This window comes from Corvus cornix, chromosome 3 (assembly GCF_000738735.6).
Source record: "Corvus cornix cornix isolate S_Up_H32 chromosome 3, ASM73873v5, whole genome shotgun sequence".
Lineage (NCBI taxonomy): Eukaryota > Metazoa > Chordata > Aves > Passeriformes > Corvidae > Corvus > Corvus cornix.
In genome coordinates, this window is record NC_047056.1 from 464,983 (window position 1) to 482,185 (window position 17,203).

Consider the following 17,203-nt stretch of genomic DNA (forward strand, 5'->3'; position numbering starts at 1 on the left):
CCTGCAGGAGGGCAGGGCTGAGACGTGACCCAGCAGGGGTCAGTCAATGCACTGGGGCAGGGGCTCCCATTCAGGTCCAGGCGGGGACATCCTAACATTGGTCCTGTCTGGTCTTGGTCCCAGTGATGTTCCTGAGCAAGAAACCAAAAGAAAAGGACTTGGAACCCAAAAGCCAAGTCATTGAAGGGATCACACGCCTCATCTGCACAGCCAAGCACCAGAACACCATGTTGCGAGGTGAGGGCAAGTACCAGCCCCTTGGGGCTGTAGCGGAGCAGACCAGGCAGCACAGGCTGGCTGTGGTAGGGCTGTACCTCACTGCATCCTCTCCTCTCAGTCTCCATAGATGGGGTGGAGTGGAACGATGTGAAGTTTTTCCAGCTGGCAGCACAGTGGCCAACACACGTCAAGTACCTCCCTGTGGGCATCTTCGGCTACTCGAAGAGTGTGTGAGACATTGGGGCATCCCTGGAATGGAGCTGCAGTGGGTTGCAGGAGGAGACACGGAGATGGACATGCTCTTGTCCCCATCTTCTGCAGACCAGCCCCTTCCTGCTCCGTTGGGGGGGGGGGGGATACTACACCTGCACCCTGTGGGCCAAGAGCCATGAAGGTGAGGCCAGTGAGACTGGGTCCATGCACCCTCCAACACCAGCCAGGACACCATGCCATCTGCCTCCTGTGACCCCCAACAGCAGCCTGTGACAAGGGTTGGCACCAGCCAGCAGGGCCCCAGGAAGGGCTCTGGGCACCGCTCTCCACAGATGCACCTGCCAGGCCAGCCCTGTAGCCAGCCAGGGCCCCAGCTGGCCTGGACCCAGGCAGGTTCCCCAGTGCTGCAGCCAGCCAGATTGCTCTGTGCAGGGGGCAGGTGCTGAGCAGGGCCCACCACCCCTCTACCACCCTTGCCAGCCCCGCTGCCGGCCTTGCACTGCTGTGCTGGCCCTGCCCTCTGCAGCACAGCCTCAGCAGCTTTTCCAGTCCCCATGCAACCCTGCTGCTGAGGCTGTCCTCTTCGTCACCCCATCCTTTCCCAACCAGCCCTACCCCATGGTGCTGCCAGCTGGAGGTGTGGGATGAGGGCACCTGAGTTTTTTTTTTTACAAGATTCTATTTTTTTTAAATTTATTGTATGGTTACTTTTCGGGATTAATTTTAATAAATTAATGCTGTTACCATTATGGCAGGGGGTGTGTGTGTGTGTGTGTGTGTGTGTGTGTGCCCCCATGTCTGAGGGCATTACTGAGCACAGCTGGGAGAGAACACGTTTGGGCAGGGTGCAGCTACTACCACCACTCCAGCAAGCATGACTGTCAGGGCTGTCTGAGCACAGCAACCACGGGTATGGCCTGGCCATGCTCCCTGCCATGGACCAGCTGAGCTCCCCAACAGACTCCAAGCTGGGACTGGGTGGAGCTTGGCTCATTTATTTAAATAAAACTCACGCATGTTCAGGAAGAGACAGACTGGATTCAGCCTGAGTCTTCCCAGCCAGGTCCTCATCTACCTGAACGTGGAAAAAGTCTGTCTCCTTTCAGCAGAGGCCAGGCTTGCTGCTGTCTTGATCTCTACAGTCTGGAAGGCAACCTGTGGCTGTACCTGAGAAGTGGGGAGTGTTGTGGATTCAGCAGAGATGTATTCCAAGACATGAGGCCTCCCCTCCTGGCGCCGGAGATAGCCCTGGTTCAACAGGTGCAGGATGCAGGACAGCACGTCCACGCTGTGGCAGCAGAAGCTCAGGAACTGCACCCCCGGCCCCAGCTCGCCCTTCTGGCAGGCAGCGATCACCTACGGCAGCAAGGGAGCCCCACTGCAGTGGCTGCAGCCCCCACGCAGCCCCTGGGCCCCCTCTGCTCCACCCCGTACCCTGAACACCAGGTTGTCGATGTGCAGCTGCTTCTCCACCTTGAGGATGCGGGTGATGAGGCAGCACAGGACGTTCCTCTTCCTCTCCAGGGCGCTCACCTCAGCCCTCTCTGTCCGCAGGTACCTCTGCTGGGGCAGCAGCCTCAGCTGGCGGCCGGAGGCCTGGGCCAAGGCTGCCTGGTTCAGCCGCAGGGCACCTGGAGCCAGCACCCAAGCCAGGCTCAGCCAAGCCTCGGGCTGGGCCCTGAAGGAGCCCCGGGACACACGTGTGGCTGTGGGACCCAAGCTGGGCCTCCTGCTGCTGCCTGCACCGCTGGCCACCCCAGCCCTGTCCCCCACGTGTGGCCCCAAGCCCCAGCCACGCACACAGCCCCTGGCCCCGCCCCAAGCCCACACACAGACCCGAGACCCAACCACCCACGCTGACCCACATGGGCCCCGTGCATGGCCCCGAGCCCCACCCCACGCATCACCCCCAGCCCCACACCGGCCTCAGGCCCCGGCCTGGCACACAGACCCGTGCCCCCGGCAGCAACACACGGACCCAGCCCCCTCGCTGGCCCTACGAACTCCTGCACCCCTAAGCCCAGCACCCCCTCGGGGTTCAGACCAGCCCCTCCCCCGGGTGCCCCAGCCCCGCACTCACCCCCCGGAGCGCAGCTCCCCTCCAGGACGCCCTGGCCGTGGGTCAGCGGGGTCAGCGCGTGGTGCACCAGGTCAGCAGGGAGCCCCGTAGCCTGCAGCAGGGCCTCCACAGCCACCTCCTGCAGCACGGGGTGGGAGGGCAATGGCCAAGAGCCACTGGCCACAGGCCTGGCCTAACCATGGGGTCCTGTGCCCCCAACACTGCTGGAGACCCCAGCAGAAGGGAAGGGAGGACACGGCCCTGCCATGCTCCGGCCTCCACTGCCTCCCTCGCCCCACGGTGGCCCCAGCTCCTACCTGGGCGCTGTTGAAGCACAGCAGGATGTACATCTGCAGCGTGGACACGTGCAGAACGCAGTCTCCAAACTGCAGCTCGGCGTGGCCCAGCCACGTCCACTGCAGCCGACGGGGCTTTGTGCACTCCCAGCCCAGCTGGCTCTGGCCTGCCAGGGACAGTGTCAGCGCCAGGGACCAGCCCTGCCAGCCACTCAGCCCACCCCAGCACGCCACCACTCGTGGCTGAGCTGCCCTGGAGGGTCTGGGCACTCTCCTGGCCGCAGCACTCACTCTGCCGGCAGAAGTCAGCAAACTCAGCCAGGGGGGAGCTCAGCACCGCCGGGAAAAACCTCCCAGGGTTCTCCATGTAGCAGAGCGGGGACACAGGCCAGCAGCGCGGGGACAGGGCCAGCACCTTCACCTCCGGCACATCTGCCACCGAGGCCGTTCCCAGCACCTGGGCACGGGGGCACAAGGGCGGCTCGGGTCAGGATCCAGGATTCTCTGGCAGCCTCCGGCCTCCCCACGCACCATCCCTCTCACCTCGTCCAGGCCTGTGTCCAGCTCCAGCAGCCGCTTATCCTGCTCCTGCAGCTGGAAGAGGCAGAATTGCCGCTGGAGCTCCTCTGACTCGGCCAAGTTGCTCAGCATGTCTTGGGGAAAGCGGCTGGGGAAGCACAGCCCGATCTGCTCCACGATGCCTCCTTCCAGCCACGACGGCCCTTGCGTCAGGAGCCGGTCCCCCAGGTAGTGCCTGCCACGGCCACCAGCTTCCGTCAGGGCTGGGCCCGAGCCCTGTGGCCATCAGCCGCCCGCCAGGAGACAGCCACAGCTCCAAGCCCAGCCTCACCCACAGCACACGGGCCTGGCAGCACGCTCGGCTCCCCTCCCTGTCCCCAGCAGGGAATGTGCCTCCGCACACCGGCAGCACCCACGGGCCCTCCACGCTCCATGACCCCGTAAAAGCAAAGCGGGAGCGCCACTGCCGCGCCAGGCCGGGCTCCCCCAGCACACCAGGCCACGCTGCACCAGGCCCCTGGTTCCGGGGAGACACGGCAGCCTCACCTGTAGAAGTGCTCAAAGGTGTGGGCAAGCTCCAGGCCGCTGAAGACGACAAAGGGCTCCAGGAACTGCTGCAGCCGCTCCAGAGGCCCCGTGCTGCCCGCGGCCCTGCGCAGCTCCTGGATCTGCACGTCAAGGTAGCGGGCAAACTGCTCGCTCACCTGCGAGGGACAGGGCTGGCTGCAGACAGGGCTCACCAGGTGCCCACAGGGCCGGGCTGGGGCAATGTCCCTGAGGGGAGCAGCTGGGACACTCTGGCGCTCCCGGGCAGGGCCCCAGGGTGCCCAGGCACCAGCCCAGGGCAGGACTGTGCCGGGGCCGGGCCCACGCTGGGACGAGCACCACGCACCTGAGCTGGCCACCATCCAGGGTGCCAGGGCAGGGCTCTGTGGCTCGGGGGAACAGGACACCACCCACCCCGAGCTCGCCCAGCGCCACGGGTCAGGGCAGCTCCCCAGCTGTGCCCAGGGCCAAGGCAGCGGGGCCGCGCTCCCTCGACTCACGTGCAGGGCAGTCAGGAAGGAGAGCTGCAGCAAAGCCCCTGCAAAGCCCTGGCCCAGGGCCAGCACGAAGGCGGCCTGCTGCCCAAAGAGCTCCTCTGTGGCCCCGCGCAGGCGCTGGTACAGCCGGCAGTAGCGCTCCGCAAGGTCCGGCGCCTGCCCCGCCGCCTCCAGGAACCGCTGCACCTGTGGGAGCAGCACCAGGGCTGAGCCCGCAGCAGGACGTGCCCCTCGCACTGTCCCCAGCCCTGCCCTGCCCTGCCAACACCAACTGCCTGGGTCCCAGCCAGGGCCAGCTCGGGGCTCTGGTGCTGCTGTGGGGCTGCCAAGGCGGGAGCGCGGCTCCGAGGGCTGGGCAGGGGCTGTGGGGGCACAAGGGAGGCACAGCAGCAGCCCAGCAGGACAGAAAGCCCAACGCTGGACCTGTCTCCTGGCCCGCAGCATCAGCCTGGGCACAGGGCCTGGCTGACACCCGAGCCACGCCAGGGCGGCAAGCGCAGCACGGCTGTCCCCACATCGCTCCAGGCTCTGGAGGCCAGCTACAGCCCTGTGCCCTCCCCACGCTCCCAGGGCACTTCCAGACCCCACTCCCTGCTCCAACCACCCAGGGCAGGTCCCACGCCCCCCAGTCAGCCCTCCAAGCTCTACCTGCTGCTGCACCACGCCACGCCAGCACTGCGAGATTCCCCACAGACCTCTCGGCTTCTCCACCACTGCCTTTGCAGTCCTGGCCAGCACCTCCTTGTTCTTCCCCTCCTTCCCACCTGCCAAGGGTCAACCTCAGGCTCAGCGTGGCTCCGTGGGCAGGCCCCGCACACTGACCGGCCACGGCAGGGCTGAGGGAACGCTGGGGAGGCGCGGCCACTGCTGGGGCGTGACCGCAAGCCTTCCCTGGCTTCAGGAGCCTCCTGTGCCACAGGACGCTGCCCAGAGGAGCCTCACAGCCACAGCCTGGCGCTCCGGAGCACCGCCTGCCCAGCTCCGCGGAGGGCAGCCCCTGGCTCACCAGCTGCTCTGCTCTCCTCTGGCTCGGCGCCGCCGGGGTCCACGTGCACCAGGAGCTGGGTCAGGCGCCGCACGCAGGAGCCAAAGGTAGCCCTGCGCCCCGTGGCACAGCGGGGCAGCTCCACGCTCTCCAGGTACTCGCTCAGCAGCCAGCCCAGAGGACTGACACCATCAGGCCTGTGGGGCCAACCAGACTCAGAGCCAGGCGCCTCTGCCTGGCGCACGGCACGGATGGGTCCCGGAGAGCGCAGGGTACCTGGGCTGGTGATGCTCTGCACCAAGGGGTTCACCAGGGCCTCCCAGAACGTCCTGCCCAGTGCCCGGGCTGCCTCATCGTCAGGAAGGAAGCGGCTGGCAAAGCCCTGCTCGTGCTGCAGCGCCCCGTTCAGTCTGCAACAGCGACCGGGCGGCACACGGTGCCGGGGCTGGAGAACTCCCACGGGAAAGCAGAGCACACTCGTGGCTCCCTGCTCTGCCCCTTGCCAAGGCACAACAGCTCGGTGGCCCCGCTCGCCCCCAGCAGCCAGGGAGGGCCCCTCGCTGTCTCTGGGACCTGCCCCCAATGGCCCTCGGGGCCCTCACAGCCGCTGCCAAACGGGGCTGTGCAGTGCCTGTGGCCACGAGATCCTGCTGTGCCCGGCCGACCTCTGCCACATCAGGATGTGCCGGCCCCTGTGGGGGACCAGCATCCCCCTCTGGGGGGTTAGCCCAGCTTAAACCCAGGGGACCCCAAGGCGGCCCTGGCCCTCCAGAACCACTGGTGGCCAGGAAGGAGCAAGGGCCCCTCCCGTCCAGGTGGCACACCCAGCTGCTCCTTTCCTAGCCCCGCTGTCCCCTCACAGGCTGCCTGCCACGTCCCCCGGGGCCCTGGGACACCAGGGACCGCGATGGCACAGCCAGGACACAACTCACCTGCCAAAGAGCTGCAGCAGCCGCCCCCGGTCTCGGCAGATCTCCTGGCTCCAGGCATGAGCCCGAGCAGTGCAGGAGAGGAACGTCCGCCGGCACAGCTGCTCCTTGAAGATGGGCCACAAAGTGGGCTTGGGACCCAGCACCTCGATGCCCACGCACACGTGTGTCAATGCCACCCTGCGGGAGAGCGGGACCCTCAGCTCCCTCGGACGTGGCCCCGACACCCCACGCTGCCCGCTCCCGGGCCCAGCCCCTGCTCCCTACCTGCTGGCACCGCTTCACCCGGATCTGGATGATGGGCCAGAAGCGGGTCATGTTCTCCAGCAGGATCACTCTGCTGTCCGAGGGCAGGATGGTCACCTGCAGGGAGGCACTGAGCCCTCAGCACGACCGCCAGCCTGCAAGCGGCTCCCGCAGCGCAGCTCCTGCCATTCCCACCTCCCCGAGGGCACCAGGGCCACACCTCCACGGGGCACAGCAAGGACCGGCCCGCCTCTCCCACGGCGACTCACCGCATTGAGCTCCGTCCTGATGGTGGCAGGGCTGTCCCCGCCCAGCACCACGACCCGCGATGGCATGTAGCTGGAGTCCTCGCTGGCCACCAGCATGCTCAGCTCCCTGCAGCACAGCAAACACGGGGCTGTCCCCACCTCCCTGCCCTGGCCCCTGACAGCACCACGCCCTGCCGGCCATGTCCCGCTGCCCCCAGCACGGGGCCACTGTGGCAGGGCTGGCACAGATCCACAAAGCCCTCCCGGCCCAGCCCCACCTGATCACCACCCCACACTGCATGTGCACAGTGATGAAGTGGGAGCCGGTGCTGCCGTTCGACTCCCAGTAGGTCCTGGGGTTCCTGTCCGTGAGTTTGCTGGCCTGGTGCGAGTTGGAAGAGACCTGCACCTTCTCCCAACACTTGTCCTCCTTCACCTCCATGCTGGAGCCTGTGGGCAGAGCACATGCAGCTTCCAGCCACCAAGCCAGCTCCTGGGGCCAGCTCCCACTGCCCGCACTCACCTCGGCACAGGTTGTGCAGGAAGACGTCGAAGAAGGGGATGCTGATGGGCTGGTGGCTCCGGCGGTGCTCCTCAATCTGTCCCAGGACCAGCTGTGGGATGGCAAAAGGCTCTTACCAGGGGCCCCAGGTCCTCCTCCCCTCACCCCACGCAGGGCTGCGGCAGGCAGAGAGCACAAGGCCGTCCCTCAGTGCCGGGGACAGCCTGAGGGCCCCCAGACCCAGAGCCCCAGCACGGCCGTGCCTCCCCAGGCCCACCTGGATGCAGCCGGCCAAGATGCTGCTCGTCAGCTTCTTGTAGAGGCTGGCGAACTTCTCACACTCCGTCACCAGCTTGAGCAGGGCCGGCGCCAGCGACGGGACCGTGCTGTGCTTTTCCAGGGCTTTGCTCAGAGCCTCGTGGGTGCCCACGTGGCACATCACCACCACGCAGTCCTTGCTGGCGCTGCCCAGGCGGTGCAGGAAGCCAACAACCTCCTGCAGCACCTGCTGAGACGCAGCCGTGAGCAGCCGGGGCACCGCTGGCAACTCCCTGGGCCCTCCCAGCAGCCGGAGCTGCAGCTCCATTCCCCTCATCCCAACCCCACCAGCGCTCGCCAGAGCCTGGCCAGGCACGGCCAGACTGGGCATTTGGCCACCAGGACACGGACACGGCCAGGACAGCCGCTCCCACCTCTCCCAGTGCCTCGGACACAAGGCCAGGCTGCCACCAGGACATGGACACGGCCAGGACAGCCGCTCCCAGCTCTCCCAGCACAGCCACCCCTGCCTGCCGGCAGTCCCGAGGCCCCCTCACCTCCCAGCTGCTGCTGTGGGTGCTCAGGCAGGACACACAGGGCTCCACACACTCATGCCAGGGCAGCACATCCTCCTGATAACTGTCCAGGAACTTGTTCAGGATCCTGAGTGACACAGGGGGCCTGCTCAGGCCGGGGCACAGGGACAGCAATGCTCCACGCAGCCCTGCTTCCCTGCCCCACCCGGAAGGCATCTCTCAAGGACTGGCAACCAAGGCTGCCCTGGCACCTTGCGCACCCCACCAGCACCCAGGCACGTCCTCCGCTGCCCCTGCGTGTCCCCGCCCCCGCACACGCTGCTCTGTCCCCACACGGCCCTGCGCCCCAGGACAGCCCAATCAGCACCTGCCTACGTGCTGGGGTGAGCCCGCCGCCAGGGAAGAACACCCCCACCACCACCCACAAACATGCACTGCGTCTTCCCAACACGACCACCAGCACTCACACACCTGCTGTGGGGGTCCCAGAGCCCCCCCAACTCCCCTGCACCCACCTGAGGATGCTCAGGCTCACAGCCTTCTCTGTCCCCAGCAGCTCCAAGCTGCGCAGCAACAGCCTGAAGCAGCTGTGGTCCTGCAGCAGCTGAGCCACCTGGCCAGCGGGAGCAGGGCCTTCGCTGCAGAGCTGCCGCTCCAGGGCCACCACCACCTCCTTGGACAAGACGCCGTCCTCCAGGCCACCCAGGAGCATCTGCACGCCCTTCGGGTCCAACGGGACCTCTCTGCCTGCCGTGACAAGGACACGTGAGCCCAGCCCGGGCGCTCACTCCAGCGGCAGCAGCCCCTCAGGGCGCTCTGCCCTGCCAGGCCAGCGGTACCTGCTGCCTGCGGGCCCAGGGGCAGCCGGTGCTCGCCAGGCGATTGATGGCGCTGAGGGCCAGCACGGCCTGCGGGCAGCCGCCGCTCTGCCCGTCCCTCCAGCAGCTCTGCAGCACCTCCAGGAGACCGCAGCTCGCCAGCTGCTCCGCCAGGCCCCGGTGCCCATCCATCAGCATGTTCACCACCAGCAGGCCGTTCTGCACCCCTGAGGAGCCCCTGCAGGGACACAGCCGTGCCACTCTCCTCCCCCAGCCACACAGCCTCCCCTGCACCCGCAAGCCACCTGCCCGCCCTGCCCGTCCTTCCCCCTGCACATTCCCCCCAACCTCAGCCGCTCTCCACACTCCGCCCCTACCCCGGCACCCTCTGCATGGTGCTCAGGGCAGCAGGGATGGCGCTCAGCAGGCTGGCAGAGCCCTCGCTGGAGGCAGAGCCGATGCTGGCAAAGATCTCCCGCATCATCTGTGCGTCGCCGTGGTTCCAGGGCAAGGGCTTCCCACCGGCACCTCCCGGCTCAGCGTCCGCAGCTCCCACCAGCACCTTCAGGGCCTGCGAGGACAACAGCAGGGCAGCGGCACCTCCAGCACGGCCGGGGCGGCCCTGCCCGCCCCCCGGCACCCCCGGCACTCACCGCCAGGCCGGCCTGCTGCACCAGGCCGGAGCAGCCGTGCTGCTGCATGCAGGCCAGCACGGCCCGCACGCCGCCCTCCGTGGCAAAGGGCACGCGCCGCTCGTACCGGGCCAGCAGCACGGCCAGCAGCCGCAGCGTCACCGCCACCAGCGCCTTCTCTGCCGCCTCCGTGCTCAGCAGCTCCACGGCCACCCGCACCAGCTTCTCCCTGCGTGCGACACCACACCTCAGCCGGGGCTCCTGCCACTGCCAGCGCCTCGGGCCCTGCCAGCCACCTCCTTCCTGCCCGCGCTGCGGCTGGGACGGCCCCGCCGATGAGCCTGCCTGCGACAAAGGGTCACAAAATCCACCTCTCCTCTTGCGCCTACCCGCCCGCACACTGCCACTGCCACCTCCCGCACTCCCAGCTCAGCACTGGCCCCCACCCTGCCCACAGGGCCCTCCCCAGGCAGCACGAGGGCTGTGCAGCACCCCAGGGCTCACCCAGCGCTCCCGATGGTGCCCAGCCCGCCCTGGGCTGTGCCGACTTGCTGCTCCGACTTGGACTCCTCCTCCAGCATCTTCAGGATGTGCTTGAGCCCAGCTAAGCGCAACCCCACCGCCGAGCTGCGGCTCTGGATCACGTCCACCACGGCTGCAACGCTGGCCAGCGAGCCGCTCTCGCTCACCCCCTCGGAGCTGCCCAGCACTGCCCGGAGGGACGGAGGCGTCAGGGCAGCAGCGACGCTCCAGCAGCTCCCGGGGTGCCACGCGCCCGCAGACCCAGCACCCGCAGGCCCCCCCACTTCAGGCAACCGCTGGCTGCACGGCCCCCCATGCCCTGCCCAGAGCCTTCCCCCGTGGAGGCAGCAGTGCCGCTTCCAGCACCGCGCCTGTGCCCCAGCGCCTAGCAGGACATTACCCTGGCTCTGCTCCTCCGTCACCTCTGGCAAGAACAGCCCTTCCCTCTCAAAGAGCTCGCTGAACAGCTGGGAATCCGACTTCACTGCCACGCTGCGCGCCTGGGGCAGCCCTACGGCTGCAGAAAGCTCTTCCTCCGCCGCCTTGGCCATCGTGCCTTTGGGGCCGGTGCTCCTGCAGCCGTCGCCCTCGGAGCACACTGCGCTGCTCCCTCCACCATCCTGCTCTGCCCCCCTGCCGAGGAAGTGTCTGCCGTAGACACGGGAGCCGCGCAGGTCACGCAGAGAGCTGCCCTGGCACCGCTTCTCCAGGACCTGCAGCACCTTCTGGGCCAGCTCCGCAGGCACCGACAGCTGCATCAGGGCTTCTTCATCCACCTCCGACAGCCACACCGATGGATGGGGACAAGTTAACCTCGGGCTCGCCACAGACCCCGCGCCCCTTGGGGGCGGCCACTGCCGGGACGGACAGAAAGGCTGCACCGACAGAGGTGCCCAGGGCCGCTCCCCGCTGCCACCCTCCCCGCCTGTCCCCAGCCCAACTCCCACCAGCCCGCACCTCCCACCCGTGCTCAACACCCAACTGCAACCGGCAGAATGACCCCACGGCCTCGCCTCGCTGCCCAAACCTCGCTGCACAGTCACTCTTCCACTCAGGGGACGCTGTGTGTCCTCTCATCTCCACTCACTGCTCTGCTGGGCCAAGCTCCCCATGCTTTCACCATCCCAGCTCACCCTCCCATTTCTGTCCCTTTCAGGCTGTCCCTGCACAGCTCACACTTGCCATCTCCTCTGGGCCTGCTCCCTTCCCTAATGTTCCCCTTGCTCCTCCCTCCCATTTCCCCGATGCAGCTACTGGCCCCTACCTGCTCTCCCTGGTGCTGCTGGATGAGACAGGTGATCTCTTTCTGCTCCTGTGCCTCCAGCTTCCTCACAAAGAACAGCAGCTCCCACCACTCGGCACGGCTCAGTGCCTCTGCAGCCTTAGGCAGCCGCTGCCCCAGGTAAGGCAGGGAGTACAGCCCCCCCAAGGGCTTGCACAGGAATGGCTGTGGAACTGCAGGAGAGCAGAGGAGGGACAGTGTCAGCTCGGACAATTCCCCCATCCTCTGCTGCACATTCTGCATTCCCCAAGGAAAGGGCTATTGCTAGGCAGAAGAGGTCCCCACCGTACCATAGCTTGCTGGGGGAAAGGGAGGTGACAGGATGGCAGTGGTAGAGTTGGAACATGCTTGAAGGAGACCAACAGGCTGCTCACCTGCTCTCAGTCTGTGGTTTCGTGTCAGGGTGTTCACCTTCTCCTGGCCCTCAAGCTCCTTGTGCTCCGAAGGGCCAATGATCTCCACCATGTGCCAGTGAACCCAGTACGTACAGCCCAGAGCTTGCCAGTACACCTGAGGAGGAGAGCCCAAGAGACACCCAGCTGGGGGAAGGCAAGCCCAGCCCCACTATGCAAGGCTGCACAAGAGAGCAGACAGGCCCCTTGGCAGCGCCTGCTCCCCCAGCAGGGATACCTGCACCGGGGGCATGCCATCATTGCTGCGGCGGAAGTCGCCCTCGTCGCCGGCGGTGACCTGCTCGTAGTCCTCGAGCATGCGCACCCTCATGCCGCTCACCAGCGTGGCCTGCACGTACTCCACGTAGCTGCTGCGGCTCGGGAAGGCCGAGCGCGTCTTGAAGGTCACGGGCTCCTTTGCTGGGGATGTGGGAGCTGCTTCGACAGCAGTGCTGGCTGGAGTCTTGTGCTGGAAGATGGAGCGGGCAGGGCGAGGCTGCAGCTCCCGTTGGGCCAGCGGCTCTGCCCTGTGGCTGTGGCTCCAGCCCATCACGTGCACCAGCTCCGAGATGAGGTTTGCCATGGCCATGCTGAACTCAAACTCCTGCTTCACACGGCTCCTCTCCTCAGAGACAGGGCTGGGCACAGCACAGCCCTGCTGCTCCTCTCCCTGCTCCACGCCACCGCTCAGCTTGTCCAGGAGAGAAGTCACACACAGGTAGCGCTTCACCAGGACAAACAGCTGCTTCCCAGGGATCTGCAACAAGCACAGCTGTCACACTCAGCCTGCAGAGCACCTCCAGCCCCCAGCTCCCTCTGAGCCACCAGCTCATTCCCAGGCAGGCTCCCCTGAGAGCTCCGGACCAGCTGGCAGCAGCAGAGACCTCTCAGCCCACCCTCCCCTCCCTGCTCACGGACAGGGTTCTCCAGGTGCCTCTGCACCGCCCCCAGCCTCACCCCAGGCCCAGGTCCTGCCCCGGCTCTCCCAACAGCCAGTCCTGCTCACCTGCCCACCTCCAACTACCCTCTTGTCCCGGACAAGGGCGCCAGCCCTGGCCCCCACTCCCACCCCTCCTGGCCCCTCGTGCCCCGCAGGCCAGGGCTGGTGGCGGGGTCTGTCCCCACCTGCGGGAGGTGAATCCCCTCGAAGGACATGCAGTGCTCTGCAGAGGACGTGATCTCAGCAAACAGCTCCAGCAAGGTGCAGCGACTGTCAAAGTCCATGTGCTGCTCAATGCCATCCTGCCGGCTCAGGGACAGCAGGACATAGGCCCGGCTCCCTGCAACAACAACAAAAACTCTTCAGGCCCCTTAAAGACAACCCTCACCCCACCCTCCCTGCGAGAGGCAGAGCCACAGGGTAGGAACAGCTTTGCCGCTCAGTGTCACCTGATCCATGTTCTGCCCCTTCATCTGGACTGGCAACACTTTGCTCCACAGTGTGTTTTTTCTACCCCTAACGCTGCAAGATTCTCACAAAGCAGCAACCCCAAATAACTGACTCCAGAACAGGGTCCCAGGGAAGAAAAGAAGTCAAGTTTTAACCTGAATCAGCCCTTCATCTGCCCCACTTCAGAGCTGCATGAACTCAGGCACTAGGACAGGGAAAGCCAGATCTCCTGTGGGATACACCACAACCAGCAACCTTCCAGGTGTATCTAAGCCTAATCAGGCACTTCCAAGCCATGGCAGCTCCCCTTAAATGAAAGAACTGGGTGAGGACCAGCCTCTACCCACCAAGGCTGTGTCAAGCCCTTTGGCACCGGTATTCATTGCAAGGGTATGTGGAAAGAGACTGTCTGTTCCTCTAAGTGCATCCAGTCAAGGACCTTTTCACTGCAAAGAGTCAAAGTAAGAAGGAAGCCATAAACAAGAACATAAAGAATCACAAACCTGACTGACAAATGCTAATGGATGCAGTGAGGAGAAACAAATCTGGTCAGTCACTACAATTAGTAAGGACATCTGGGTGTGAGAATGATTATTTTTCAGTAGGTTTATCTGATTAATTGGAATTGGCAAGGAAGACAAAAGCGGGTGCAGAGAAAGGGATATAAAAGGCGCCAGTCATGTTCAAACCACAGCTGGTCAGTGTGTTTGTCTGGCAGCCCTGTACCTGATTGACACAGTCTGTCCTACTTTCTTACTAAATCTTTACTAACTCTCTCTCTACCCCTGTGTGCGTGTACTGCAAAGACCGAGTGCCAGCTGCCGGTGAGACCTGCATGAGTGGCATTTGGTGCCACAAACTGGAGCCTTACTGGGGCTGTGGGAGCCCTGTGGAGTCTGCAAGTGGAGCAAGTGACAAGCTGGAGGTGCCATCAGAGAGATCAAAATCATGGATTTGAGGCTGGAATGCCAGCTATCGGGAAGACTGGTATACAGCTGACCCAGTACAAATTACTCAGTTCTGGTCAGGGGTGTAGGTGTCCCTGGCCTGAGGTGCCAGCTCCTGGGGCAAGTGCCAGGGACTCAGTGATATTGCCTGGAGTAGGTAGGATCCTCGGTCACCAGCCACTGGGGAGAGAACAGTGTGAGTTTTGAAGAACAGCTGCTGGAAGGGAGGCAAGTGAGGACTTCAGCACCAGCAGCTGAAGCAGGACTGCAGTGCCTGGTGCCAGGGGAAAGGGTGAGTGTCTGCATCTTTCCCAACCCTGCTGTGCATGGGGTGTGCATGTAACTCGTTAGCAAAACTTCATGCTGGATTAGCAAGGAGGAGGTCCTGAGACCAGACCAAGGTATGAGGTGGGTGGTGGTTGGTGCTAGAAGTCCCAAGGGATGTGTGAATGTGGACTGTGGAACAAGAATGGTACAGGTTTACTAGCAAGCATCAGGCTTGACAAACTGACTAGCAGGAGGACCTCTGAGACTGGTAGAGGGGCTTGGATCCAGGCACAGGTGCAGGACAGAGGGGCCATGCTGGTACCCAAGGGATCCATGTGTGTGTACTTGTGAACCTGGAAAGTGCAGTGTGTGCTGGCAGGAGTGACCTTCTGTCTCTGCTGGACAAGGAGCAGGAGGGGACGTGGCTGGCTGTGCTTGTGTTTATGTGAGTGCCGTAAGTGTGTCAGAGTCCCGCGTGTGTCTGTGCTCCAGGGTGGGCACTCAGCTTTGCTACTGGTTGAACCTGCAAATGGGAAAGTGGCAGCTGCATCTCTCAGCTTGAGAAACTCCAGATTCCCCAGGCTGGGCTCCAGTGGTGGAGCAGGAGAGGTGCTGGGGCTGCTAGAGGAGACAGCCACCTCTAACATTCCTTAACACTCCCAGCAGTTAATCAGCATCCCAGCTCAGAAACCTGGCAGGGGAAAAAGTTTCTAACTCCCAGAGCAGTCCAGACAACTGCAACCAAGGAAGCTTGCAAGATCCAGACTGATTCTTCCCCTTTTGCCAGCAAACCCCGAGACATGCTGCTTCCCAGGCATCTCACCCCTCCCAAAGGCCTGGCACCCCTCAGCTGCCCAGCAACACCTCCTCAGAGGCACCGAGCAGGAGCAGCCCCCACCTGCATCATGTGAAGCCAGAGCCCGCAGCATCTGGCCAGCGCTGCGGCGGATCCGCTTCTCCTTGTGGCCCAGCATCGCCATCAGCAGCTCCAGGGCTCCCGTCTCCCTGAAGGCGCCTGCCAGAGAGCCGATGCTGGCGTAGGCGCCCAGCACGTGCACCGTGCTCAGGATGGAGCACTCGGGCGTCCCGGCCTCGGCCACCTGGCGCCCAGCTCGCTGCACCAGGCTCCTGACATCGGCCTTCATCTCCAGCAGCGAGGCTTCGTCCAGCGGCACATCCGCGGCCAACGGCCCGGGCGCCTTCTCCTCTTTCGGCCGCGGCCCTTCCGGCCTCCTCCGGCCCAGCAGCGCCGGGCAGCTGGCACAGACCTCTTCTGCAGACATCCACATGGAGATGTGCTCTGCCTTGCTCTCTGCAGAGGAGGCACTGCTGCCTCCCGCTGCTTTCTCTGCCGAGCTAACGACGCTCCACTGCACCAGGTATTCCGGGCGGCCGTCGTGGCCTCGCCGCTGCCGGAGCAGCTCCTCTGGGTAGGCCTGCAGTTTGGGCCCCAGCTGCACAAGCAGGGTGCCACTGTGCTTCTCATTCACCATGGCAGCAGATGGGTCTGCAGAGATAGAGGGGAAGCAGGAACTGGGGAGAGGTGGCTGAGGCGTGCTATGGCTAGAGATCTGTGTTCCTGTGTGTCACAGTGCTGGTGACATGGCAATGCAACCACTAAAACGTGCTTTTGTACTGGCTGCACTCGAGGACAGGGCTGTCAACACAGTAAATATGAGATATGGCTCACTTTTCTCCTTGGAAAACTGCATATATGTAGTAACACTATTACAGGGCAAACTACAGTGATTTCTGGACTGTCAAACAGGCTGTGGGCATGGCAGGAATACGGACAGCAGTGCCCGGGAAGGGCAGCTTTCCCCAGGAAGCTCACCTATGACACCTGGCTGCGTGCTGATGGACCTACCCGAGCCAGGTGAAGCCCGCATGCTGGATCAGGGGGCCAGTGCAAGTCTGCGCTGGAGGGCTCTGCTGCACATCACCCAGGCGGGACTGGGAGCACGGTGAGGAACAGGCCTGTGCCCGGGGCACGCACGCTGAAGGCAGGCGGCACGGCACTGCCATCCCCGGGGAGAGCTCTCGTGCGCACCGGCCGCGCCAGCGGCAGCCTCAAAGCTCCTTCCAGGCGCGGGCCAAGCGACAGCTCGCCGCGCACGGAGCAGCGCCTGACCCGGCCCGGTTCGGCTGCCGCACCCCTTCCCCGGCCGGCCGGGGGCCGCGACCGAGGCCTCCCCTAAACTGCCCGGGCCCGTCCCGGGCCAGCTCCGCTCGGGCGCTCGCCGGCCGCGCCGGGCCGTGCCCAGCCCGCCGCCCTCCCTCCGCCGCGGGGCCGCGCCGGGGCTTCCGCGTTACCTCCGGCACCGCTCCCGCGCCGCTCCGGCCGCGGGCGCCTGCGCAGACCCCGCCCGACGGCGGCCGTGAGGGCTGGGCCTGAGCGGCGGCACCCCGGAGCTCGGACGGGCGCGGCGGGACCGGGGCAGCGCGGGGCGCTGCATGAGGGAGCACAGTGCGGCACTGAGGGACGGGGCAGGCGGCGAGGGAAGGGCGCAGCAGCGGCCGGCGGCAGAAGTGGGGCCAGGGAGCAGTGAGGCGCTACGGGGGTGGGAGGCGCTGAGGTCCGTGATTCCCAGCTTCCCAGTCAGCTTGGCTGGAAGCCCCCTTCCCGTCTGCTTGCCTTCACTGCTCCACAAGTCGAGGGTGAGAGAAGAGCCCGGGTGTCCTACAGCTAGGTTTGACACGATTGTGCAAATTGACCACACCAAGTCACCCACCAACGTCAAACTCAAGCCAAGGCAGTCCACAGCCCCACAGTCATCTCTCCTGGCAACCCCACCCCTGAACTGTGTTCAGGGACCGAACACAGCTGAACTTGACTTGTGGGAAAGTGAGGAAAGTACCCCAAGGTCCTTGCATAAAAAGCATCAGTAATGTGACAGCAG

The 17,203-nt window shown here is 64.9% G+C and overlaps 2 protein-coding genes across 5 annotated transcripts in view; one reads left to right on the forward strand and one right to left on the reverse strand.

The window, feature by feature from the left end:
- LOC104696666 (phosphofurin acidic cluster sorting protein 1-like) overlaps positions 1 to 1,181 on the forward strand; it is a 56,407-nt gene extending 55,226 nt beyond the window's left edge. For all 4 annotated transcript variants that reach the window (XM_039568263.1, XM_039568265.1, XM_039568264.1 and 1 more), the window contains 2 exons: positions 124 to 237; positions 338 to 1,181. In XM_039568263.1, the coding sequence (XP_039424197.1) occupies positions 124 to 237; positions 338 to 453 (230 nt within the window). In that variant the 3' untranslated portion in view covers positions 454 to 1,181. The remainder of the gene's footprint in view (positions 1 to 123; positions 238 to 337) is intronic.
- Positions 1,182 to 1,407: 226 nt separating this feature from the next.
- Positions 1,408 to 16,447, reverse strand: LOC104696647 (cullin-9-like). The gene is given in 32 exon segments (XM_039568279.1): positions 1,408 to 1,788; positions 1,867 to 2,063; positions 2,513 to 2,630; positions 2,809 to 2,954; positions 3,079 to 3,244; positions 3,331 to 3,541; positions 3,853 to 4,010; positions 4,353 to 4,535; positions 4,998 to 5,128; positions 5,356 to 5,531; positions 5,604 to 5,744; positions 6,267 to 6,418; positions 6,420 to 6,443; positions 6,531 to 6,626; positions 6,779 to 6,884; positions 7,036 to 7,207; positions 7,281 to 7,371; positions 7,537 to 7,764; positions 8,075 to 8,180; positions 8,569 to 8,794; positions 8,884 to 8,928; positions 8,931 to 9,109; positions 9,249 to 9,442; positions 9,525 to 9,732; positions 10,008 to 10,212; positions 10,426 to 10,801; positions 11,290 to 11,480; positions 11,682 to 11,817; positions 11,938 to 12,456; positions 12,825 to 12,979; positions 15,202 to 15,810; positions 16,171 to 16,447. Coding segments are annotated over 32 exon segments (5,952 nt in total). The 5' UTR covers positions 16,193 to 16,447; the 3' UTR covers positions 1,408 to 1,503.
- Positions 16,448 to 17,203: the final 756 nt, after the last annotated feature.